Genomic DNA, 26,729 nt, shown 5'->3' with positions numbered 1-26,729 from the left:
ATCTAAACACTCAAGAGTTATTTACCTCACTGAGCTGTAGTTATCAGCCTCTCAGTCTGACTGGAGAGGACTCTCCCTCCACATTATTGTAGAAACATTTTCTAATATCCGTTAGAGCAGCTAGCACCAGATGCTAATAACAACAGCGCTGGTACCGGTGCACCCTCCCTTTCTCCCTCGCTCGCTCCCACGCTCACTTGCACTTTGGCTGTGAGCTGCGGTGCCAGATAAGCCAAGATCCCCCATTTTCATCTCTTACAGCGCCCATCGTACAGGGCAAATGAAAAGCGTAACCAGGATGAAAAGGGTGTTACATTTACTTAATTATAAATGTTATTACATCAAGGCCAAAAATTAGGATGAGCACCAACGGTCAAAACTTTTTTTTTTTCTCCCAGAGCTGTCAGCGCAGCGCCTCCACCGATCTGGCGCCCTAGGCGAACATCCGCCAGTGCGACGGGCCGGCCCTGGTCTCGCCGCAGTCATACAGTAGGCTACGGAGAGCGGCGAGAAATATTTCCTCAGGCATCGAAAAGCGGAACCGAAATTCACATTTCTAAATGATGCCGTTGGAATCGAAATGTTGGAACCGGTTTCGAACCACAACCGGTTCTCGGTACCCAACCCTACCCATAAGGAGCCGTACACGTGCCACAGTGTTTGCGTGGGTGTGTCTTTAGTTGTAAGCACAGTGGCGATCTGTTGTTATTAGCATCTGGTTAGCTAGCTATGCTAACAAATTTAAAGAGCTTTTCTACAACCAGGTGGAAGAGAGCTCTCTCCTGAGAGGCTCAAATAACCTCAGCTCAGTGAGGTTAAGGCACAGCTTGATTTGATCATTATAGTTATTAATGAGACATTGGAGACTAAATGAAAAACAGGTGTAAAATACTATGACAGTAACAGAAAAGTTGTTAAAAATAACAAGAATAGAGTTTAAAAAGGGAGTTATTTGTAATATATCCAAAAAGAAAAATCTGCTTACAGTTCTGTTTCATATGGGTGTTGAGAAATGTATCCATAGATCTCCTCATGTTGCTCTCAAAGTGCACCAGATTGATGCTTTTAACTTCAATATTTAAAAAAAAAAAGAATCTTCCCGGAGGAGCATGGCCCCCCTAGAGGAGGTTAGGTCCCCCCCCACTTAAATCATGTTCACATGGATACTAAATACATTTGCACACATCTTGTGTCCATATCTTTCTGTTTTGGTGGTCATGCCACAACCGTGCACGTGCATGCATGCGTGAGTCGTGGTAAGATATCTGGATTAAGAGGTTGCTTTTTCTTTGCACAGCATGAAATAAAGGCCAAATGAATGGGCTGTGATTTTAGTTTCTTTAAGCAGAGGTTGAGTTCAATAATTTGTACGGCCCTCGGAGGATGTTGTAAAATTTGAAAGGAAAAAGGCTCCCCTCCCCTGCTGTAAATAATAATAAAAAACCCTTGGTTTATAACTTAACATCTGTCTCCTATTGAACTGGCTATTATAAAGAATAGCCAGTTAATTTAACCATTATAGCACAGGCCTTTGTCAGATTGTATATTATGCTGTTTTTTTTCTGCCTCGAATATTTCTCACTTTTATCACCATACCTGTGTTTGCATCACTGTTAGATCTACAGAGCCAACATATGAAAGAAAACATGAGAGAAAATAATATAATAATAATACATCAAATAAAATGATAATTTTTAAACCTCGCAGCAGGTTTGTTAACACTCCTACTTGTTTATAATAAATGTAGTTTCTGAAAATCTGAAAATGAGCTGATCAGATTTCGGCTACTTTGTGATCTCACAAATGTTTTTTGGGTTGTGCAACCATTAGCCAATAAGCAACCAAGGTATAAGCTGAATCTCCTCCTAGAGCACCATTGTGTTCTTTTTAACAGACGGTTGTATGGCATGCTACAATGCATGACCGGCTAGGTATTTCGAGCCAAACACTGTTTAGTATAAAAACCCCAATTCCAATGAAGTTGGGATGTTGTGTAAAACGTAAATAAAAACTGAATACGATGATTTGCAAATCCTTTTCGACCTACAGTATATTCAATTGAATACACGTCAAAGACAATATATGTAATGTTCAAACTGATAAACTTTATGTTTTTTGGTAAATATTTACTCGTTTTGAATTTGATGCCTGTAACACGTAGCAAAAAAGCGGGGACACAGCCATGTTTACCATTATGATTCATCATCTTTCATTTTAACAACACTCAATAAGCATTTGGGAACTCAGGACACTATTTGTTGAAGCTTTATAGGTGGAATTATTTACTATTCTTGGATTCTCTGAATCTTTTGTTGACATTATGGACTGTAGATGTCTGATGACATCCCTAAATTCCTTGCAATTGTATGTTGAGAAACATTGTTCTTAAACTGTTAGACTATTTGTTCACGCAGTAGTTCAAAAAGTGGTTCATTGGAGTATGTATATCTGAGACCTATAATATATTTTTGAAAAAGAGTATAATAGGGGACCTTTTTTAAATATATGAAGTATATAGGGTTGTAGCAAAAATACTTCCTATAGATCAGACCTGGGCACTGTACGGCCCCCGGGCCACATACGGCCCTTTGGTTGACTCTGACCGGCCCGTGTAAGGTTAATTGGAAATTACAAAATAAACATATTTTCTCATTTTACCTCATGCATGGACTAAAGCTGCAATGCTTTTATTTTGAAGTTGTTTTTTTATTCACGTACATAATGACGCAATACGTCAAATCAAGACGTGCGCGTTATTGGATAATTGTCACAAGACGACTTTAGCGCTCAAAAATGTCAGCTGATGCTAAAAAAAGAAAGGTAGAGGCCGAATGTAGGGTTTTCAACAAAAATTGGACTGCTAAGTATTTATTTACTGAAGTCGGAGGTAAAGCCGTGTGTTTAGTTTGCGGGGAGCAGATCGCCGTGTTCAAGGACTACAATTTGAGTCGGCATTACGAGACGAAACACGCAGAGAAATACAAAAACTTGACTGATGCTGAAAGGGCGCGCACATCGAACGCTTTGCTAGCTAAGCTGCAAAAGCAGCAAGGCTTTTTTACCAAGCTTCACACATCCAAGGATGCAGCAACCAAGACCAGCTTTGTGATATCCCACAAAATAGCTAAACACAGTAAGCCATTCTCAGAGGGGGAGTTTGTCAAAGAGTGCTTAGTGGACTCTGCAGCACTAATATGCCCTGAAAAAAAAGAAGCCTTTGAGCAAGTCCCGCTGTCCAGGCGAACCGTGACGAGAAGGATCGAGGACATTGCGGGGAATCTGGAGCTTCAGCTGCAACATGAAGTGGCAAGTTTTGACTTTATCTCCTTGGCTTTGGACGAGAGCTGTGATGTCCGCGACACAGCGCAGTTACTCGTATTTGTCCGTGGGATAACGCCGGACTTCAAGATTACGGAGGAGCTGGCAGCAATGCGGCCGATGAAAGGGACGACGACAGGGAGCGATCTGTTCACAGAGGTAAATGCGTGCATGGACACGCTGGGACTGAAATGGGACAGACTGGCAGGTGTCACAACAGACGGTTGTCCAAATCTTACAGGTAAAAATGTTGGACTTTTGAAACGTATGCAAGATAAAGTGACTGAAATCGACGCAGATCAGAAATTGGTATTTTTGCATTGTATTATACACCAACATGTGTTGTGCAAGTCAGTGCTAAAAATTCACCATGTTATTGATGTTGTTACTAAAATAGTAAACTTCATCAGGGCACGGGCATTGAATCACAGACAGTTTGTTGCACTTTTGGAGGAGCATGAGACTGAGCATAGTGACATCGGCTACCACACAGCTGTCAGATGGCTCAGCCTGGGCAAAGTGCTAAAAAGAGTTTGGGACCTGAAAGCAGAGATTCAAGAGTTTTGTGAGAAGAAAGGCAAAGACATCCCAGAGCTCTCAGACGAGGACTGGATGGCAGATTTTGCATTTGCTGTTGATGTGACTGCACTGATGAATGAACTGAACACCAAACTGCAAGGCAAGGGCCTTTTTGTTCATGAAATGCACAGCCTGGTGAAGGCTTTCATGAGAAAGATGCAGTTTCTTTCAAGCCAACTGGAGAGCAACACTCTCACTCACATGCAAACCCTGAAAGAAGTCACACCATCAGCTGATCACCTCCGCAGGTACTCATCCATGTTAGGAGCATTGCATGGTGAGTTTTCAAGGCGATTTGAAGATCTCCGAACAATCGAGGATGAAATGCTCATGATTTCCTCTCCCTTTACCTGCAGTATGGATAATGCACCCAGTGATGTTCAGCTGGAACTCATTGACCTGCAGTCTGATGCAGTACTGGCAGAGCGCTTTAAGTCAGGATCTCTGCTGGATTTCTACTCTTCTCTCGAGGAGGAGAACTTTCCAAACATGAGGAGACATGCTCAGAAGATGTTGGTTCTCTTTGGCTCTACCTACATATGTGAACAAACATTTTCAAAGATGAAGTTTATGAAATCCAGGTATAGATCCTCTCTCACTGATGATCATCTGTCAGCTGTGCTTCGCATCTCAACCTCAGACATTCAACCTGACTTCGATGCACTCGTTAAAGCCCAGCAGAGACTAGATTTCTCTCACTGAACAAGAAAAAATAACTTAAAAACACCAAATGAGGTGGTTAGACTACAAATGTAGGCATGTAAAGGAACCAACTAGCAGTGAACTGGGACACTTTCTTTGGAAGCCTTTTCTAAAAATCACAGTTCAGTGATGTTCAGTGACAGTTCAATATGATGTATCTTGCTGAATGTTTGGAGCACAAAGACAATGTTGTGATGTCTTAAGAATGCTAAGAACCTTTACACAACTTTCCAACAGTATATGAAACTCAAAATGTGTTTTGTAGTGAATGCGACTGAAAATGTTCACTAATTTGAGTCAGAAATTGTGAAAAACGTTCACATTTTGTTTACCATTGTTTTGGGAAATTTGATTGAATAAATTACATTTTTTGTAAGGCAACCTCACTTTTTCATTGCTCAACTATAACATATACTCTTACCAGCTTGTCAATAACAATGCTATTTACTGCTTTTTATAAAGAAATACAATTAATATTATGCAGAATTGAGTTCAGCCTTTTGGCCCGGCCCTCCACAATATTTTTTGTTTCTCATGTGGCCCCATGGAAAAAATAATTGCCCACCCCTGCTATAGATGATGTCGCTTCAGAGGCTAAACTTGGATCATCGTCGTGACTCGTTCCCAATAACCAGTCCGTACTGAGGTTAAGTTTCAAGATGTTCAATAGAGAAAATAAACAAACAATAAACAAAGTAGAACCATACGGTCAATAGGATCTGAACCAAATCACCCTTTTCCTCTTTCCACACAAACCCTTAAACCACAGAAGCCAGAAGTGACTAATTGTGGTGTAAACAAATGATAATATCATAAGTGTTTTGGCTCCTACAAGGGTCAACACAAAGAGTCAGACAGTCCTTTCATCTACTATGAAGCATCATTTTCAATTTGAGAAGAGATGTGCTGTACTGGCCCATTTAAGAACACACATAAGGCGCTTTCACACCAAGTACTTTGCCGTACTTAGTTCATCAGAACTTAGTTCATGAGAACTAAAGAGTTCTGATGAACTAAGTACGGATCGCGTTCACACCGGAATAAGTCCCTGAGGGAAGATTAGGCAAATGAAGCCGTTGACGTCACTTCTTCTTCTTCTGTTTTGGGTTTACTGGAAAGCCCGCAAACAACTTCACTGAGTATACTGCTACCCGAAGTCCCCGGCCGGAAGTCCCCGGAGTTGGGGACAGGCTTCAGTAGAAGGGAGTTGGGAGCAGCAGCTTCTACTGAAGCCTTCCAAGTAAATCGCCAGAACGCCGACACCTCCTCATCTCCACCGCTCCCATGCTTTCCTTTGTGTTGCCATAAGTTGGTCTCTCTGCGTTTGTGCGCTGGGCGAATGCTAATGCGAGGAAAATAAAATGGCGGCTTCACAAAACTTTTTGGGAGTTTTACGGGACGTGGTTTGTAATCCGTCCAGCCAATCAGAAATAGGAACTTTTTTCTCCCATGAAAGTACGTGCTCTCTAGCAGGTACTGAAAAGGGGGTGGAAAGGTTCTCATGAACTAAGTTATAGTTCCAGATTTTTTTGGTGTGAACTAGGGATGGGTATCGTTTTAAATATTCCGATTCCGGTTCTGCTTATCGATTCCGGTTCTTATCGATTCCTCGTTTCGATTCCAAAATTGTAAAAGAAAGAGGTCAAACGTTTAGATAACAAAAATATCTTTATTCTTTTAAGCTTTAACTGACGATTTTACAAATAAAAAATATACATGCAATACAAATGTATTGCACAATAGCTGTGCTTTATTTTAACTGCAGAGCTATGGCAAGCTATTAACAGGCATTACACTGTGCCTTGTCTTTTTATTTTTTAGTGTAGTGGAGCCTAACTTTAGAGCGTTTACCGCGATCTATCTTTGGTGTTATGAAGTGACTGAGCTCGTGAACTGTCTACGGGAGGGCGGGGCCGGGGGGAGCCTTGCTGCGGGAAAACTGTGGACCTCTGTCGCATGTCAGCGCAACTTACATGATGCCGTTTTAAAAAAAATGAAGGGCGGTGCCGGCCGTCAGCATACCGAGCCGGCTTTCAACGGCCCGCTGACGACCGGCCGTTCTTTGATTCTCCAGAACACACAGATGGCCAGTCCGCCCTTACCCTGTATTCCACCGGGTCACCGCGGCGCTGTGGCGCAGACGGACCCGGTGGAATACAGGGTCTACCGCGTCTAGGAACCATTAAGCAGAACCAAAATTGTGTATTTTGTATGGGTACCCGACATTTTCTTATCGGTTCTCATCTGGAACCGAGTTTCAGTTCCCAACCCTAGTGTGAACGCACATTTTCAGAACTATACTGGGAAAAGTACTGCGGTGTGAAAGCGCCTATTTTGTATTTCTCTTGTTGCTTAGGAGAACTCGGTTGAGTTTCTGCAGAGATATCATGTATAATATTGACATAGCTTGAGTTGGAGAAGTCTAAGGTCAAATTTGATGCTTTCACACTGTCAACGGCTGAGGGCTGAAGCATCATATTGCTGGGTTTTCAATCCATCTTTCTTGTGAATCAAAAGTCAGTCAACTATATTGTCAATCTTTCAATTTGTGTGTACAGACGGAGAGATCAAAATAGCGTTTCCCACAATCCTGAGGAATACAAATATGTATACAAATATGTATGTGTATGTAACCTTCAACTTGACTGTTTGCTGGAGGAAGTAATTCTGGTTTTATCTTCTCCTTTCAGTTGCTCAGTGATGAACTCACAACCATGTCTCTGCCCAGAGAGCAGCTGAGCAGTCTGGATCAGAGCAGCAGTAGAGTGAAGGAGACGATGACCTCACAGCTACAGGAGTCTACTGAACAGCTGCAGGTACTTCACAGATCAGATTCTAGTAATCGGCAGCAACACAAAGGTTGAATAACTCTGACACCACTGAACTCGTATCATTGCAGGAGTCCTTTGGAAAATTCCAGCACTTTATCGATGCCTGTTGCAAGTATAACGCCACAGGCCCAGTCACGGTTGGGTGTTTCCAGATTTCTCTGCCCGAAGCAGCCATGAAAACTTACAACTGTGTGTGTCTTCTGCAGCAGCAGACAAATCTGTGCCTGAGGAACACTATGGTAAATATATCAATATCATATTCCGTTTATAATTTCATAACGGTTTAAAGGTCACCTATTATGCTAAATCCACTTTTTCATGTCTTTTATACATAAACATGTGTCCCCTCTGTAGAAAGAGATTCTGAAAGATTCACTTTTTTTTCCTGATCCATTTCTATAAAAACCCGTCTGAAAATGAGCTGATCAAATGTTGGCCACTTTATGATGTCATAACGTTTCTTTGGCTTGTGTAACCATTAGCCAATCACCAACCAAGGTAACCCCCCACCTTATCACCTGAATCTCCTCCTAGAGCACCATTGGAGTGTGGACTGCCACTTGGAGAGGTCCCAGTTCACCTCCTGCCCTGCCGTGGTGCCCTTGAGCAAGGAACCAGACAACCCCCTTCCCCCCTCACTCCCATTGCTCCCCGGGCGCTGCCCACTGCTCCTAGTGCTAGACTCCTGGTACTAGGATGTGTTAAAAGCAGAAGCAAAATGTCACTGTGTGCTCTGCATGTGTGACCATTAAAGAGGGTTTCATCCCTCCCAATTCTATTCTATGGTGTTTTTTTTAACCAAATATCTCTCAGAGGGGTGTGGGGAGTGGCTCCTTATTTTCATCTAAAGTAGGGGTCTCCAACACGTCGATCGGGCAGCTTTTCAGTAGCTCGTGGTTCACAGACTTTTGGGAAATCAGTCCGTGTCGCTGACACTGCGGCTCAGACACACATGGATCTATGTTTTAAAAAATATTTACAGAAAATAAGTGTGCACCCACATGCAGTATTTTGGTTTGTATATGCTGTTGTAAATACTCCTGTTGTCTGCTGTGTTCAGACTCAAGTCATTTTTGTGATGCCACATTCAGGACATTCAGTGTCCTTTTTTAACAGAAGATCCTTGCTAGAAGCTGCAGCTAAACTGCAGAAGTATTAGTTTTTTGTTTTTGAGGATGGAACAATTTCACACACAGATATAGGGAGGCTAGACCTATACATTTGGTTTACTTTGGTTTATAATTGTATGTCAAGACAAAGAAGAAGATGGCTGCATTGTTCAGTGTCAATCCTGTGGAGATGGAGGTTATAAATCTCCAAAATCATGTTCAGCTTAAGTCTCAGCAAAACTCACAACATTTCTGGAGCCTTGTAGACCCAGAAAACTATAAGAACATTCACCAAGCCGCACTGAAAATGTCTGCTTTATTTGGTTCTGTTCTACATACCTTTGTGAAGCAGCTTTTTCTGACATGAATGAAATCTAAATACAGAACAAGACTGACTGATGGACATTTAAATTACTCTATTAGAGTGAACCTAAGTGGGTCCAGCACACACCTCTATGGTGGACTCCATGCAGCGCCAGTCATCTCACTAACTGTGAAAAAGAGTGAATGCTCTTATTTTACACATGTGCCATAAGATGCTTGTAAGGTGGTGATTAAGGTGATGTATTTACTATGTGGGCCATAGTAAGAAGTGAACAAATTGTCTTTTTCTCTTGGACATTTATGTGAATCTTCAGTGATGTACTTAACTATGTGGGCCATAATAATATGGGAGAAATTGTCTTTTTCTTGGACCTTGATGTGAAGTTAAGATTTTTTGATAAGCTTCGGGTATTGCAATTTCACACGTATACAAAAGTAGCTTAATTCTACTGACGAGTGCTATGTGAATACATGCAAGGCAAGTTTATTTATATAGCCCATTTCAACACAAGGCAATACAAAGTGCTTTACAAAAACGAAAGACATGAAGAGCATTAAGAAACATATTATGAAATGATATCTAAAAACACTCATTTAAAAGCAAAGACACATGAATAAAAGTGACAGTGCATTGTGAGATCCACACATCTGAAATGTTTAGGTCTGACGCTCAATTGTTGCTAACTTTTTAGCAGAAATAGTTTTCTATCACCTCCCTTTCTTTCTACTTTCTTGTTTAACTTGTCCTTTAGTTATTTCAAGTGTTTCTTGCTAAACAAACCCCCCTTTGGAAAATTATAATCTGACCCCATGATACCTTTTAGTTTTCGCCGAAACTATTCCTCTTTTTTATTTTTAAATGCACATAGTTAAGTTTTCCTTGTCTTTCTAGGAGTTTTTTGGTATCCTCCGTGAACCAGGGTCTTGAAACCAAAACGGATTCCTGTACCCGATGGTACCTTTTTTAGTTTTCGCCAAAACTATTCCTCTTGTAAGCGATGTGATGCAAGTAGCTCTCAGATGAAGAAAGGTTGGAGACCCCTGATCTAAAGTAACAGACAGAGAATCAGCACTTTTGAAACAGAGGGGATTATGAGATGCTGCAATGATTTGTTTGGTGTTTGCAGCCAAACACTTCAGAGACATGTTTTGTATTTATCTGAGACCTATAATATATTGATGAGAAACAGTAATAGGGGATCTTTAACTCTTTGTTTCGGGTGATAACCTTTACACTCCTGCTCTGTGCTTCCCCAGGAGCACCTAAAGTTGCAAGCACAGAGCTACATGAAGGTGTTCAAGGAGCTGATGAGGAAGGATCTAGCCGTTTTAGAGGAGAGGCGTGCGCTGGACGAGCTGCTGTGCAGAGTGAAGGCACAGAGCAGCGTGAAGGACAAGGATTTCCACTGCCTAAAGGACAACCAACTGACTGAGCTGCTGGACAAGAGGCAGTTCTACCTGCAGGTAAACGATACTCAGCTTTTTCTATATACTTGTATAAAGCCCTATTCGGAAAGGATTATATTACAGGGGGACCTGGGACATTATATTTTAAGTGTATATTTAAACCTAAAGAATAATATATATTAAATGTTTTTATTATAATTAGACATAGAGCTCAAATATAGGCTCATAGAATAAACTCCAACCTGTAACTCCTATAATGTTAAAAATAGGAACAAAGATAAATCACCCCTGGAGAAATATATCCTGTCCAAATAAGACATTTTGCTAATTATTTTTTGTCCGGTGCATTTTGAATCATGAAAACGAGATCTAGCTGTCTCCAAAACTTCGGTTTCAAATCTATTTTAACACATTTCAGGAACACAAATCTGAACATTGGATAAAGCCGGCTTCAAAATTCTTGTTTCATTTTGTAGTCATATTAGAATCCAAAGTTTTTACAGAAGGGATTTTGGATATCTCTTTTTATCACTCCATAAATCAGAAAATACTTTCAACAATCCTAAAATATAAATTTTCGCCATGTTTTTAGGTATAACATGTTATATAATTCAGGCTACGAATGACATATATGAACAAACCCATCTTTAAAAACCTTCAGAATATTGATGGGAATATAACTGGAAGATTTGGTGTATGTACAGTGGGGCAAAAAAGTATTTAGTCAGCCACCAATTGTGCAAGTTCTCCCACTTAAAAAGATGAGAGGCCTGTAATTTTCATCCTAGGTATACCTCAACTATGACAGACAAAATGAGAGAAAAAAAATCCAGAAAATCACATTGTCTGATTTTAAAGAATTTATTTGCAAATGATGGTGGAAAATAAGTATTTGGTCAATAACAAAAGTTCATCTCAATACTTTGTTATATACCCTTTGTTGGCAATGACAGAGGTCAAACGTTTTCTGTAAGTCTTCACAAGTTTTTCACACACTGTTGCTGGTATTTTGGCCCATTCCTCCATGCAGATCTCCTCTAGAGCAGTGGGGCTGTCGCTGGGCAACACGGACTTTCAACTCCCTCCAAAGATTTTCTATGGGGTTGAGATCTGGAGACTGGCTAGGCCACTCCAGGACCTTGAAATGCTTCTTACGAAGCCACTCCTTCGTTGCCCGGGCGGTGTGTTTGGGATCATTGTCATGCTGAAAGACCCAGCCACGTTTCATCTTCAATGCCCTTGCTGATGGAAGGAGGTTGTCACTCAAAATCTCACGAAACATGGCCCCATTCATTCTTTCCTTTACACGGATCAGTCGTCCTGGTCCCTTTGCAGAAAAATAGCCCCAAAGCATGATGTTTCCACTCCCATGTTTCACAGTAGGTATGGTGTTCTTTGGATGCAACTCAGCCTTCTTTCTCCTCCAAACACGTCTAGTTGAGTTTTTACCAAAAAGTTATATTTTGGTTTCATCTGACCATATGACATTCTCACAATCCTCTTCTGGATCATCTAAATGCTCTCTAGCAAACTTCTGACGGGCCTGGACATATACTGGCTTAAGCAGGGGGACACGTCTGGCACTGCAGGATTTGAGTCCCTGGCGGCGTAGTGTGTTACTGATGGTAGCCTTTTTTTACTTTGGCCCCAGCTCTCTGCAGGTCATTGACTAGGTCCCCCCGTGTGGTTCTGGGATTTTTGCTCACCGTTCTTGTGATCATTTTGACCCCACGGGGTGAGATCTTGCGTGGAGCCCCAGATCGAGGGAGATTATCAGTGGTCTTGTATGTCTTCCATTTTCTAATAATTGCTCCCACAGTTGATTTCTTCACACCAAGCTGCTTACCTATTGCAGATTCAGTCTTCCCAGCCTGGTGCAAGTCTGCAATTTTGTTTCTGGTGTCCTTTGACAGCTCTTTGGTCTTGGCCATAGTGGAGTTTGGAGTGTGACTGTTTGAGGTTGTGGACAGGTGTCTTTTACACTGATAACGAGTTCAAACAGGTGCCATTAATACAGTTAACAAGTGGAGGACAGAGGAGGCTCTTAAAGAAGAAGTTACAGGTCTGTGAGAGCCAGAAATCTTGTTTGTTTGTAGGTGACCAAATACTTATTTTACACCATAATTTGCAAATACATTCTTTAAAAATCAGACTAATTTTCTGGATTTTTTTTTTCTTCTAATTTTTTGTCTCATAGTTGAGGTATACCTAGGATGAAAATTACAGGCCTCTATCTTTTTAAGTGGGAGAACTTGCACAATTGGTGGCTGACTAAATACTTTTTTGCCCCACTGTAGGTGCTACTGAAGTGGACATTTCTCACTCAGAAGAGGAGAAAAAACTCATTTTGAGAAAACAACCTTTAAAGATTGCAGTGAGGCGCTAGCTAAACCCCTCCTGTTCTTTGGATGACAGCTCCGTGAAGGCATTTCATGGTCAGGGTCATTTGTTTTTTGTCTAACCTTGCTTCGTGCAAGTGACAATTGTTGTCGTCTTCTCTGTGAACGTTTTTTCGCTGTTCTTTTGCCATTTTGAGATTTAAATTTCCAGCGGAATGCTAACCAAGAAGTGTTTTAGCACACCACGTGACGCATCTGAACAAATCACGTTTTCAGAAATTAATACCAGCTAATGAGATTTAGTTTTTTGGTTTAAGACCCCTTTGTACTTTCACGATTGGTTGCTGATACAAAGGAAATGACCATATTTGGATCCGATGAGATTGTGCAGCAGAGACGGAGCTTTCCAGCGATACCTCTGATTACATGGTGCAAACAGCGGTCACGGTACTTTATGTTACGTTAGAATGCTAACTTTTGGTGAATTTAGGAGAAATCTACAGACGCAAATAGACAAACTATAGTAAAATAAACACCTAAATGTGTATTTTATGTTTTCCTTCCAAAAGCCTGAAAGAAAAATGTTATGGAATCAAAATAGCACAAAATCTCAAAATTGACCAGTGCAGGAAAACGATGTTTTTGCCTGCCGTGTCTCACCTTAACTGTTGTTTCATAGTGGTTGCTTTCTGTTCCTCAATATGTTTCCATTTCTCCAACATCACTGTACTGAAACTTTTATGATAACTCTTTTGGTTTTGTAGAAAATGTCCAGCATTTTGGGGAAGCTCTGGGCCTGCATCGCTTCTTACCCCAGTGAGCTGTCGACTGATAACAGTAACAGGGAGTGCTTCAAGGAGAAGCTGCAGTCACTTTTCTCCAAGCCAATGAACTTCATCCGGCTGGACAGCATCCTGAACACCCAGCTGGTATATTTATCTGAGCTTGTACACAGGAGGAGGATGACTCTGAAGGTATTGTTTTACATTCACATATCATGTTTGTTCAGGACCTAAAACAACACAACGATTGTTAGATATGGTATCAAAACCCGGTATTAAACGGCCCTTGGGCTACATTTTTAAAGACTGTGATATTGATAAGCTCCGACGCTATCGGTTTTGTTATCGGTGCTGGAGAAATTAAAAATATATATAATGCATTTCATATTTATTACTGTAGCTTAAACGTTTTCTTTCACATTTTATCGAACCATCTCCGTTTCTAATTGCAATATCCTTATTTTCGCTCTCTTCACTCCATAAGAGCAATCTCTCTCTTTCTCTTGAATACTCAAGTAAAGTGCGAATACTTTGTCTTTCGAACGTCCTCTTACCCACCCACTCCTGCAGGGCATCGTGGATGAGCAGGACAGTCTGTTAGGAGGTCTGAAGCTGCTGGAGGCTCAGGCTGAAGCTCAGCTGACAGAGGAGAGGAGCAAGATCCCCTGCCTGCTTGTGCTCCAGCTAAAGCAAACCAAAGAAAAAGTCAAAGTATGTCTGTTTTAATGTCCGTTTTATACGTGCTTATGTATGGTATCATCTAGGGATGCTCCGATCGATATCGGCCGATACTCACTCTCTCGATCGATCGGTGCTCTCTAAAAATGCCGATCGCATGACGTAAAATACATGACACTTTTCTCTGTGCGCGGCAAAACAAGCTCGCCAAAATGGCTTTACTGGTCTGGCAGTATTTTAACACTAGAACTGCCAACGGGGTCAATTTGACCCAGAGCTGTTTTATATTGTATGTAACTTTTTTTCAATAAAATATTAAAGTCTCCCAGTCCGTGACTTTTCCTGAAAGTGTGTTATGTAGTACCCTATGTTGTTAAAAATGGTCAATATGAAGTCAGATTGAAGAAATCGCCAAAGAAATTGCCATTTATACCTATTTCCGCCAAGCGGGTCATATTGACCCCACCCCTCTTCGCGCTATTGATTTTGTGTGTAAACAAAAATGACGTGTTGCTATAGCAACGCCTTTTGTCTAATGCAGTTCCTTATAGATTGAGATATAGATTGAGAGAGATAGATAGATAAATTGAGTCTGTAGTGAAGGAGCGCGCTCCCGCTCACGGGAGACTGCCCGCAGCAAACAGCTGTTTGCTTTTCACCCAACAACAACAACCGCCTCACTAAACGCTATGTTGTGGCGTTAATAAACGAAACAATTTAACAAAATTGCTTTTCAAAATACTAGGGATGTAACAATACCAAAAACTCATGGTGCGATAAAAAGTCCACGGTACGATATTTATCGCGATATTGAAAAATAAAGGAAATAAATGTGAATATATATATATATTTTTTTATTTAAATTTATTAAATAATACATCTGATTTGTACAGTATTTTAGTAGGATAGTAGTATTTGAAAGTGTCAACAATATAATAATCAGACCCTGCAATAGAATAAATCAAGTTTCACTTTAGTTTTACAAGTGACTCAACTCTAACTCACTAACTCACTCACTCAGCATCATCAAGGTTATCTTTTAGGAATATGAGCATGTCCACATTTCCAGGTAGAAGCTGGGATGTTTGGGCGTTTACAATATCCCCTGCTGTAGAAAAAACTCTTGCTTGGTAGCTACTGATGTTGCTGGGACAGAGATGTATGCTTTGGCCATGGGTGACAGCAGTGGGTCAAACTGCATTGTCTCTCCACCACTTCAATAACAATACAGTTTTTGGCAAGAAGGTGAGGCTTATTGACAGGGCGAGATATACATATACTGTTGGTAGCCTACTTGTCAATGTCTCTAGGTATGTACATGTAGCCCTGTAAATACGATGTCCTTTTGTGTTATCTGTTGTTTTATGTTCATGTTGTAACCTACTTGTTGCCATGTTGGACAGGTCTCCCTTGAAAAAGAGATTGATGATCTCAATGGGACCATCTGGTTAAATAAAGGTTTTTTAAAAATTAATAATAAAAAAAATAAAAATTTGCGATATATTTTGTCAGTCTCACGACGGTATTGAGACATCTATTTACCGCGATATTCGATATATCGTTACATTGCTACAAAAATACCAATACCACAGGACCATTTTTCTTTTTAAAGCAATACTTTTACCTTGAAAATCAATGCATTCTAATGCCGGGTCAATTTGACCCCAGTGGCGGTTTTAGGTATAAAAAAATCTCTGGCGGTTCTAGTGTTAAGTGTCCGAAAAAGACAGTAAAATAGTCAAATTAACTGAGTTTTAAACATCACTTTAAATTGAAGATCCCCTTAGGCCCCGTCCACTCGATCGGATCGGCGATAGGTATTGGCCGATACTGATTCCGGCGATCGGAGCATCCCTAGTATCATCCAGATGTAGTGTAGTTGCGAGAATAGTGAACCCAGAAATGTTGTATATCCCAAAGTTGTATTATAGAAATGTAACGTACGGGTCCCAGCGCATTGAAACTGTCGGATGCTAACGTGCATTTGCTGGGCAATTTGCACTATTAGCATATGTTTTGTTAATTAGCTTTAATGGTATTAAAGCCTATGTGGAGTGGTTTTTGGGGGTTAATGAGGATGCTGAATACATTTATCAGTGGCATTATTTGTACTCCCGAGTGGGCTGATTTTGACTACCATGAGTAGTGTCGCGACCATTGGATGTAGAGAGCACAAGATGAAATGTATTGCCTCTAATGTGTACCTATTTTTTTTCAAATAAATAAGCAATCTGTCCAAACTAAATTATTCATTTTAAAGTTATAAAATCCCACCGGATGTACAAATATTGGCATTTTCTAGTTATGGACCCCGACTGTTGCGTCGCCTCGCGTCTGTGTCTTGGCCATGTGTCGCACTGGAACACACCGCAAAGACTTCAGCCGACGGCCAAGAAGCAGTACGAACTGCGCATGCGTGAGTGGCAACAACTCTCCTTACCAGCAGTCGGCTGTAGTGTGTATTCGTCATTCAAAAGAGGCAACAACCGGAAGACAGACTGTGTGATCACCGAGAGAAGAAGAACAGACTGCGTGATACAAACAAACAACAAATAGCGTGTGCTTTCCATTTTCACTCTACAACGAGAAGCTCATGGGGCTTTCCCGAACCTGTGTCGAGAGCTGGAGGTAAATGAAATCTCAGATTTGCCTTCTTAATAGTTCGTTTGGGTCCCTCACTTCCGTTTCACTTCTCATGCACTGATTCGCTAGCTGAACAGCCAATCAGAGTGATTTCTTTTGCCGACTGCCCGCCGATTCAACAGGTTTCGGACGAAAAGGCGTCGGCCCGGCTGAAAAGACACCAATCTGAGTAGGGCGTGTCGACACTCATCGTCGGCCTGACGCCCACCTACGCCGATAATCAGCCTTGTGTGTCCGTGCCTTAAGAACCAGTTCAGGTCTGAGAGCCACAGACAGGGTTTGGCTCCGAGACAAAAATGACCTGTACTAGTCAGTTGTACAATTTACTTTCCCTAACCTGTCCATATGTTGCATCTAAAATGTTTTTGCTGATGATGACCAATATATTTCTGTTTTTTAGGCTCTGAATGAGCAGCTACAGGAGGCTCAGGTCAAAGCCGGCCACAGGGTGTCCAGCCACAAGCAGGCCACCCAGCTGCTGCAGACGGAGCTGCAGGACAGCCTTGCGCAGGTGGAGGAGAGGGAGCACGCAATCCAAACCCTCAGGAGCAAACTACGAGAGTCTGAGGTACAGCTGCTCATTTTATTTTCAGGCACATGTCGAAGTATAAAGACTAAATCTAATTCAGGGCAAGGTTATGAAATGAGTCTTCTTCAACACTTTGAGTCTTCATATGTTCAAAGGAAGAAATTCACTCCTAGGAAAAGTAACAAGTCAGGCCCTTGTCAGTGCAGCGCTTGGTTCATCTCCCCCGAATTGCCACAATGTTCGGACAGCTTATGGTTATTTGAGGCTTGCACCTGCCTTGAAAAGGTGTTGGCGCAGTTTCTTGCTGATTTCGGTGTTTATAGCATCAGGCTGTTTTTACAATATTTGCTCGAATGCTTTCTAACTACTCTTACCCCTTTGTTGGGTTTTTATCTTCGGGACCCTTTTTCCATCCAGCCATCGGCCTTCCACCACGGGTCTTACATCAAATCCCATACACACACACAGAGGCGCGGGAAGGTATTTTGAGTAGGGGTGCTGGATTCCAGTGAACACTATTACGGGCACTATAGAACGCGCACAAAAGCACTCCTCACACGGAAACACACAGTACACCCGCGACTGTTACAATGAAGGCTCAATAATCAGCTCACGGCATATAGTCAGGGGTAAAGTTCTATGCTCCCCAGGAAGATTTTTTTTAAATATTGAAGTTAAAAGCATCAATCTGGTGCACTTTGAGAGCAACATTAAGAGATCTATGGATACATCTCTCAACACCCAGATGAAACACAACTGTTGGCAGATGTTCTTTTTCTTTATGGATATTTTACAAATCACTCCCCTTTCAAACTGTATTCTTGTTGTACTGCCATATAGTATTTCATATCCTTTATTCTCTTATTTTTTTTATAACTATAATGATCATATGAAGGTGTGCCGCGGAAATAATCTTTTGAATAATTTGTGACCAAACCGTTTGAGACCCACTGAGATAACTTAGACTAAAGTTAACTATCTAAACACTCAGAGAGTCCTTTAGCTCACCTGAGCCTCTCAGTCTGAGATGAGAGCTCTCCTCCAGCTTGTTGTGGAACAAACAGCTCCGTATGTTCGTTAGTGCAGCTAGCTAACCAGATGCTAACAACACGGTCCCTGCTGCTGGCACCGGTCCCTCCCTCTCTCACACACACTAAATGCACTATTTCCGCACACACACACACACACACACACACACACACACACACAGCCGAGCTTGAATGACACAAGCACACTTTTATTTCCATGCAACTCTCTGATTGGTCTGGTGTCTTGCCTCTATTGCATTCACTGAACACGGGAAATTACAGTCCTGCCGTCCTCTCTAGTGTCTTGATGAGGTTCACGTAAAGCACGGTTAATGTATTATATTATTGAGGTAGAATTGTCCGGGGCTACAGAAAAAACATTCGGGGCAGGCCAAAATATTATTTTACCAACAATGTGGAATTTATTGGCTACATATTAAACAGATTATGCACAGCGGGAACAGCAATAACCGTCAAATAATAATTCCGACAGGGGAGCTCCGCACCCCCTGCCTGCCGCTAGGGGGTGCTGCAGCGCCCTCAGCAGCCCCCTTCCCGTGCCCATGCACACACAAACACACACAAACACACACACACACACACACACACACTCGTCCTCAATCTAAGTTTTTTCCCTTTTTTTCATGCTTCACTTTCTTTTTGTATTTTATTTATTTGCTTCACTATTTTACACTACTAAACATATATAATTCTGAATACAGTTCACTTAAAAAACTTCAGGGACATTTTAATCCAACACACATCATTATGAACGTAAGAGTAGCTTTTATTGACAAATGACAAAACATTCTGATTTCTTTTAGAAATATATCTTTTGGCTGTGAGCTTATTTATTGTGATCTTCAGTTTTGGTTTCACAACTTTAGTTTATTACGGGGCAGAATTGTTTATCTAACACTTGTCTATTTGTGCTTTAGAGAAAGGCACCACCCAGTGCTTTGGAGCTGGAGAAACTCCGCTCTGAGCTGTTCAAAATGGAGGTGGAGTTGACGTCAGCGTCCGACAAACACAAACAACAGTAAGAGCTTTTTGGATTCATTCTGACCCTTTGTTGAATCTATTCCTCTTCTCCTATTTATTTACTATACTTAGTGGTTTGTTGTGGTTAACTTCTCTTCAGCTGTTTTTCAAAATGTGTCAACAGAAAGGGAAAGAGGCTCCCCTATCATGTTAGAAATGGTTGATCATTTCAGTCGCAATATTTCCCTGGGACACTTAGTCATTTGAGTTCTGACCAAAGGTTTGACATTCTCAGGATCCAGATGATGAACACAGTGCTGAAGGACAAGGAACACTCCCTGAGGAAGCTGAAGGAGACGTTGAGGAAGTCACAGCAGCAAGGGGAGGAGTCATGTAAGTCTGCTGTCTGATTATTACGTAATGTAATATTCAGAACTCTTTAGAATGTGAATGAGCTTTGTTGCAAAGTAGGTTTACACATACGAGGAATTTGCATTGGTGTTCATGAAGCATACATAATCACAATAAGAGAAGTAAGTGAAACAAACCCAAAAACTATTATAAAAAACAATTTAAAATGTTTTATATATATATATTTCTTTTTTTAAAGGATCATCTCTCTATATTATATTAACACAACTATTAGGGGTGTAACGGTATACGTGCCCTTCGGTTCGGTACGCGTGTTGGTACCGAAGTGTACCGAACTAATATAACGTTGAACGTGAAAAACCTTTTGGAAGTAATCTCAGGTGCTGCGTCGCAGTGTTCGAGTAGCATGTTCCTGCAGCCCATGCTCCAGGCGGGGCTGCAGGAACGCAGCGTTCAGTGCAATTTCAATGCGTCATAGAGCGAGCAAGTCATTTCATTGGACGAGAGGCATACTATGAGAGCTGGTCACAGAGATGAGTTCAAATTTAGTCAGTAATTTGAGGAACTGTCGAAATGGCGAACGCAGATTAAGTTGAGCTCGAAAATCCTCCAGCATCATTGAAGTCTCCAGTTTGGGAACATTTTGGTTTCGCAGTTACGTACAAGGATGACGGACAAAGACAGGTGGGCCAAACCAAAGATGTTTGTCGGCATTGTTCAACTAAAATTGGTCACGCGGCTGGCAATACATCAAACTTGCACACTCATTTGAAAAGGCATGACCCGAATGTGAATATCACCGGTACCAAAAGAAAAAAGACTGAAGTGCAAACCCAACTCCCGCTAGCATTTAAGACTCCACCACTCCAAAAAAGTTCAGACTGAGGCAAAGCTATTACAAATGCCAAATATCCTTATGTTGCCATGTTAGCAAAGCGCTACAGTACCTGGCTGTATCTGCTACCTCTGTCCCTAGCGAGAGGGTGTTCTCCACAGCAGGAGACAAGTTAGTGCCAGCAGATCTGCCCTTTCGGCAAGCAATGTGGACAAGTTAATTTTTCTTTTTAAAAAAAACATGAAAATACAATGACAAGCAAGTCATGTAAAATTGGCTGCTTAGGCACTAGTACAATAGCCTACAGTTCAAATAAAGATTATTTCAGTTCATCGAAATGCTGCACCTTAATGTTTATTTTATTATATTTTTTATTTATTTGAGTGAATACATTATTCATAGTTTAATAATAATTTTTAAAAAACAAAAAATATTTTATGTTTTGTGACAATTGTTTCTGCTGTACCGAAAACATACCGAACCGTGACATACTGAACCTAAATGTTTGTGAACCGTTACACCCCTAATAACTATGATTTGTGAAGCGTTAATGCAATGGCAAGGAGCAAAATGGGCCACATTATGACTTCATGCTATAAACAGACTGCATCACGGCTGACTTCACTTCCCTGCTTGTTTCTGTGTGGAGATCACTCCAAGAGAGGGGATGAAACCCCCATTGTTACTATTTCAGGTAGAAACATGTTGTACTGATGTAGTCATGTTGAATTCAGTCCTGCAGGGTGAGGACCTTCATGCCAGACTGACCAACCCCAGAGGACTGGTGATCAAGAGCAGCGTCCAGCTGGAGAAGACTAAACTGGAGGAAGAAGTCAAACAGCTCCGAATGAAAATAACTGAGCTGGAAAGGTGAGATTTAGCAGTTTGATGGTGAAACTTCTTAGATCGTTCATGTGATTGGGACAGATTGCTTCACCCGCGGTGTCTCACAGAGAGATAGCGAAGGTCCTTCCTCCTGCAATGATCAGACTGTATAACCACCAGGGCCCCTGCTAGACCCCCCCACACACACACACACACACACACACACACACACACACACACACACACACACACACACACACACACACACACACACACACACACACACACACACACACACACACACACACACACCAACAACTCGGACTATGCACCACTGTTGTAAAATAACAGCAATGTGCAATAATGTAAAAACTAAACTAAAAGCAAACAAAGACTACAACACCACTGCTGAGCAATAACCTATGTGCAATATGTTCCTTGCAAATGTTATTATAACTACTGGCTGTTACTCCAGGGTGTCCGCGGGGTCTTAAAAAGTTGATAAATCAATTTAGCGAAAATTAAGGCTATTAAAAAGTATTAGACGGCATTTTCCAAGGTATTAAGAAGTCCCACAGCAACGACAACATGAAACACCCTCTGATTTACTGAATCGACATGTCGGGAAACCCCCTCAAGGCGGCCCCATGCATAGTGCGCCGTAAAATGCTGCTTCTTATTTTAAGTTTCGTTGCCTTGCTCCGCTCTGTGGGGGGATCCAAGGTGGGTAGACCGGCATACGCAACGCTCTGGGGGTCCAACGGCTCCGTGTGTAAGCCCTATATGATCATTTTCTGATAACGATGAAATAGCCCGCCTCCCTCTCCCCACGTCTCCTGCTGCTGCTGGGCTGTCAGAAGAGGGGGAGGAAAAGAGAGGCAGGCACCGTTTATTAAATATTATTATACAGAGAACAGAGTCGTTATCAATTTGTTTTAAAGCTCAATAAATAACAAGGAAGACCTCTGATCGGCACTTTTCTAATTTTGTACGGAAGATTTAAACTTTAACGGACATGTTGACCGGCGGAACATCTTTTTTAACGGAAACTCTGCCGCACGGTCCCCTCGTTCCTTGGAAGAGGCCGAGAGGTGGGTGTTTTTCATCTGCTGGTGGACTACCTGAGAGATATACAGCAGGAGAACACGCCGTCCACCGCGGATAATAAACAGAAGGGCAACCATGGCAACCATGCTCCGGGGTCTTCTTCGCTGCTTTTGGTGTATTTTGTGGCGGCAGCAGCAGCGCCACTTACAGGCCTGGCATATGTACTACAGCGTTTCCAGCATTTCCAGCGGTCTAGTGTGAACGGACACGTTAATGAATCGAATGAGTGTGAACGGAAGACTTTTTTGCCTATGCGTTTTACCAATAGGTTTTACCGTATGCGTCCTCGTGGGGCCGGGGTCTAAGCCAAACTATATCCGGTCACAGAGATCTGCTATTTTAAAGTAAAGTCAACACATATCGACCCTAATATAGTCTATATTAAGAACGAGAAAAGTCTTAACATATATCATTTTTTGTAAACATATGACAAATGTGTGAGGGTGATGACGTCAGAGCATCGTCCTATGTGCCAGGGCTTAGCCCCGGACAGCTCCAGCCCAATTTAGCCCCTGTGTATTTGTGAGGGAGCTCCTATATGGCATTACCCCGCTGAAGCTCACCAAGTTTAATATATTTCATAGTTCAAAGTTTTGTCAATTGTTTTGTTTATTGGTCAAATACTGGTTTCTAATGGTTTCTGAGGAGTTTTACTGGAATGAAAGCGCACAGAGTACAGAAGCAACAAAGCAGCATACTGCATTAAACCTGACCTTCACAGAGAGGTTGAAGTTCATGTGGAGAGGAGGCTTCAGTAGTCTGTCTGCACTCTGTTTAGTTGTGCTATCTTACAATCAATATAGTAAATGTAAGGTAAAGTGTGTAGCCAATGTAACCAGTTAGAACTCAAAGTTGCAATGAGGTCTTAAAATGTATGGAAAGGGTCTTAAAAAAGGTCTTAAAAGGTATTAAATTTGACCTCAGGATTCCTGCATATACCCTGTACTCTTATGTGATCCATCCATGACTTTAACAAGACTCTTTATGTAACTATGCGCTAATCATTTTAAACCTGTTACATACCACACTTCATTCTACAATGTTACACTTACTTATTTTATAAATACTGCTACTACTTACTTATCTACCTGAATGTGTACTTTAATAATTTATATTTTAAATACTATGTGCATACCTTTAATTTATTAGTGTTCTATTTATTTTCGTCTTTATCTATACTTTGCTGTAACAATGTAAATGTCCCCTTTGTGGGACAAATATAGGAACTCTTATTCAGGTTAACTGCATCTTTTCAGCCGTGTCTAACAATTGTCCTCCTACCCCATCAGCCTGGTGTCCAGTCAGCAGGCAGAGATAAGCAAGTGGAAGAGCAGAGCCTTCAAGCTGAAGGGGAGTGTCCAGAGGGAGGTGGTCCAGAAGGAGGTGGACAAGCCTTCATCACCCAGCACTCCCACCAAGAGGGGCTATCCCACGGCCTCAGACTGCTCCAACTTCTTCAGCTCACCCAAGAAGTTCAAGGTTACTCCTAGGAAGGTCCTGGATTCTCCCAGGAAAGTTCTAGATTCTCCAAGGAAGCTGCTAGACTCTCCGAAGGTCTCTGCGCTCGACTCCCCCAAAAGCAGATTCTTTGATGTTGGTGGAAACTCTGAGCTGCTGTCCAGAAGCCGCCCAAAACATTTCTTTGATAACTCCAGCCTAGAAACCACTCCAGGTAAGCTCCATTAAAGCTCACCTCCCTGTACTAATATAGTGTGTGGTAGTCTGAATACCATAAAGAGCTGGGGCCTCGTTTATAAAGCCTTGCTTAGGATTGACGTGGGAAGGTTTAAGCAACCTTCCCACGTCAATCCTACGCAAGGCTTTATAAACGAGGCAGGACAAAGCAAATAAATACGCACAGACATTTTCCGATTCATAAAAGACTGCGTACCGGCGCAGGACTTGCGTACGGCACTTCCTACGCCGGTTTCCCTTTTTAATAAATCACAATCAACTCGAAATGCGGCGCAGCTTTTGCGGGCTTCACGTAACGCCCATATTTGCCTATAAATAGTCAAAGAAACGCCCATTCATTCATTTTGACTGACTTTATGAATCGCAGGAAAATGACGACAGAACAGCTAAAAAAGACATCTCACACCGTGTCAGATTTTGGTTATTTTGGGGAGGTCGAGATAAATTATTGTTTGGTGGATGCAGTTTGAACCAGAGTAGCAGCATGGAGGTCGGATCGTCACCAAAATAAATAAATAAGTGGTCCGAAAAAGGTTAATGACAAAAATAAATACACATAGCCTTCCTCAGGCAGTGTGTTTGTACCGGGGACAGGAGACACCCCCTTGATGAGAAACTGTAAGAAATGATCGGGGAATCCCTCCGGAGTGGAGTCGTGACGACTGGATCTGAATTATTTGGTGGTTTGTGTTCCAGCTGTCGATCAGCAACTATATATCCATAATCCACCAGTTAAAGGAAATACAACTAATGTGTTGTGTTATATTAGCTGTACAATTGACCACATATGGTGTTTTTACTTTCCATACCTCCTGTGTTTTACGAGCGACTTATCAAGTATGCTATTTGCGACGAACGGCATAAAACATGATTAAACGTGATAGTATATAAAACCATGCTCGTATCTACAACCCATAGAAATGCAAAACGGCGTCAGTTTAAAGTAATTATGTCCTTCTGTTTACCACATCATTTATGAGGAAACATTTCTTAACAAGAGAACATAATCGAGGGGTGATCAATAACATTTCCGTATTTATTTATTTCTCCAAGTTATGTTTTTGTGTGCACTGAGGAGTCTCAAACAGGCGTTTGTTTAATCATTTTAAGATTGGCTTTAATCAATGTTTGAAAATGAATTCTTCATATATGATAAATGAGAGGTAACATTTTATTTATGGTATTATTTCCACATATTTCTCTCCATTCTTCCTTCTGCCAACGGTGAGGCAGTGTCTCGTCTCTCCCGTTTTTGTGCTTAGTGCGTACGCATGGGTCAGAGTTTGCGTGGAGGACCGCACATTTTCCCGTCAACTTTGTTTTTTATAAATCGCAAACATTGCATAGAAACTGGCGTGCGCCATCTTTTGAGAATACGCACCGTTTATAAATGAGGCCCCTGATCTGTTTGTTTCACCAGGGTTTCCCATTGTCCTTGACCTTCCAGAAACAGAAGAGGGTAACTGCTGTGATATTATTCTGCTGCTTTGGGCAACACTTAGGGTTCATTAACAGAAGCTTGAGGTGTTGGGACTTCACCACGTTTCACTGAGTCATAAAACTTAAATTAGGACTGATGCACATCATCATACACTGATAAAAAGAAAAACTTTTGGTATTTTTTTGGAATTTGGTCTTTCTGATAAAGGGATATTTATGGGAATATCATTTTAACATTAAAGTATGACATAACTTAACATTAAAGGTGGGGTAGGTAAGTTTGAGGAACCGGCTCGGCTCCAGCCTTCCATGTGTGCACAAACTTATCTCGTGCCCTCATTGGTCATGTGCGTGTTCGTGTGTTGGAGGAGGGGCTCTGGAAGGAATTGGCAGATTTGTACCGGCTGTGTATTTTCAAATTCTAGCGCACTCGAGCTGGTTTCTCCACAATGACCTACCCCACCTTTAAGGGATGACTTTCAAAATTTGACTCAACATTTGAGTACGATTCTCAAATGAAAATTATTAGATAGTATTTTTAATAAAGTTAAACTCTGTGTGTGTGTGTGTGTGTGTGTGTGTGTGTGTGTGTGTGTGTGTGTGTGTGTGTGTGTGTGTGTGTGTGTGTGTGTGTGTGTGTGTGTGTGTGTGTGTGTGTGTGTGTGTGTGTGTGTGTGTGTGTGTGTGTGTGTGTGTGTGTGTGTGTGTGTGTGTGTGTGTGTGTGTGTGTGTGTGTGTGTGTGTGTGTGTGTGTGTGTGTGTGACTCAGTACTGTTTTGTCTAATAAAAGTGTTGTGTGTTGCATCTTCAGGGGCAGACCGAAGCGAGGATTTGTGTCCGAAGTCTCCAAAGCAGGAGGACATCTGTAAAAGCCAGTAACATTTGTGTGCAATGTTTTTTGAAAATCTTTGTTTAGAAATGTTTTTAGATGTTGTTTTGAAATGTTTATTCTATTGTTTGACTATTAAAGTATTTGTACATAAAGAAAATGACTTTTGTCTCATACATTTAATTGGTACATTTAAAATAGTCCAGAATACTCAGTTATAATATATATATTGTATTGTGTTAACAAATCCAGAATTGGATTCTTCAAAGTAGCCCCCTTTTGCCTTGAGGACAGCTTTGCAAACTCTTGGCTTCTCTCAGCGTCACAAGGTCGTCACCTGGAATGGTTTTCAATTAACACGTGTGCCTTGTCAAGA

At 41.4% G+C, this 26,729-nt stretch overlaps 1 protein-coding gene across 5 annotated transcripts in view; it reads left to right on the top strand.

The window, feature by feature from the left end:
* The window catches only part of cenpe (centromere protein E), a 111,196-nt gene extending 84,689 nt beyond the window's left edge, over positions 1 to 26,507 (top strand). For 4 of the 5 annotated variants that reach the window (XM_079646204.1, XM_079646205.1, XM_079646201.1 and 1 more), the window contains 12 exons: positions 7,290 to 7,415; positions 7,499 to 7,669; positions 10,121 to 10,327; positions 13,374 to 13,583; positions 13,962 to 14,102; positions 17,113 to 17,280; positions 19,208 to 19,308; positions 19,546 to 19,643; positions 21,192 to 21,327; positions 23,679 to 24,061; positions 25,505 to 25,543; positions 26,336 to 26,507. In XM_079646204.1, the coding sequence (XP_079502330.1) occupies positions 7,290 to 7,415; positions 7,499 to 7,669; positions 10,121 to 10,327; positions 13,374 to 13,583; positions 13,962 to 14,102; positions 17,113 to 17,280; positions 19,208 to 19,308; positions 19,546 to 19,643; positions 21,192 to 21,327; positions 23,679 to 24,061; positions 25,505 to 25,543; positions 26,336 to 26,403 (1,848 nt within the window). In that variant the 3' untranslated portion in view covers positions 26,404 to 26,507. The remainder of the gene's footprint in view (positions 1 to 7,289; positions 7,416 to 7,498; positions 7,670 to 10,120; positions 10,328 to 13,373; positions 13,584 to 13,961; positions 14,103 to 17,112; positions 17,281 to 19,207; positions 19,309 to 19,545; positions 19,644 to 21,191; positions 21,328 to 23,678; positions 24,062 to 25,504; positions 25,544 to 26,335) is intronic. The other variant, XM_079646203.1, reaches the window with a different exon arrangement.
* Positions 26,508 to 26,729: the final 222 nt, after the last annotated feature.

Source organism: Notothenia rossii, assembly GCF_949606895.1.
Source record: "Notothenia rossii genome assembly, chromosome: 8".
NCBI classification, from domain to species: domain Eukaryota; kingdom Metazoa; phylum Chordata; class Actinopteri; order Perciformes; family Nototheniidae; genus Notothenia; species Notothenia rossii.
This window is presented reverse-complemented; position numbering and strand designations above follow the sequence as displayed.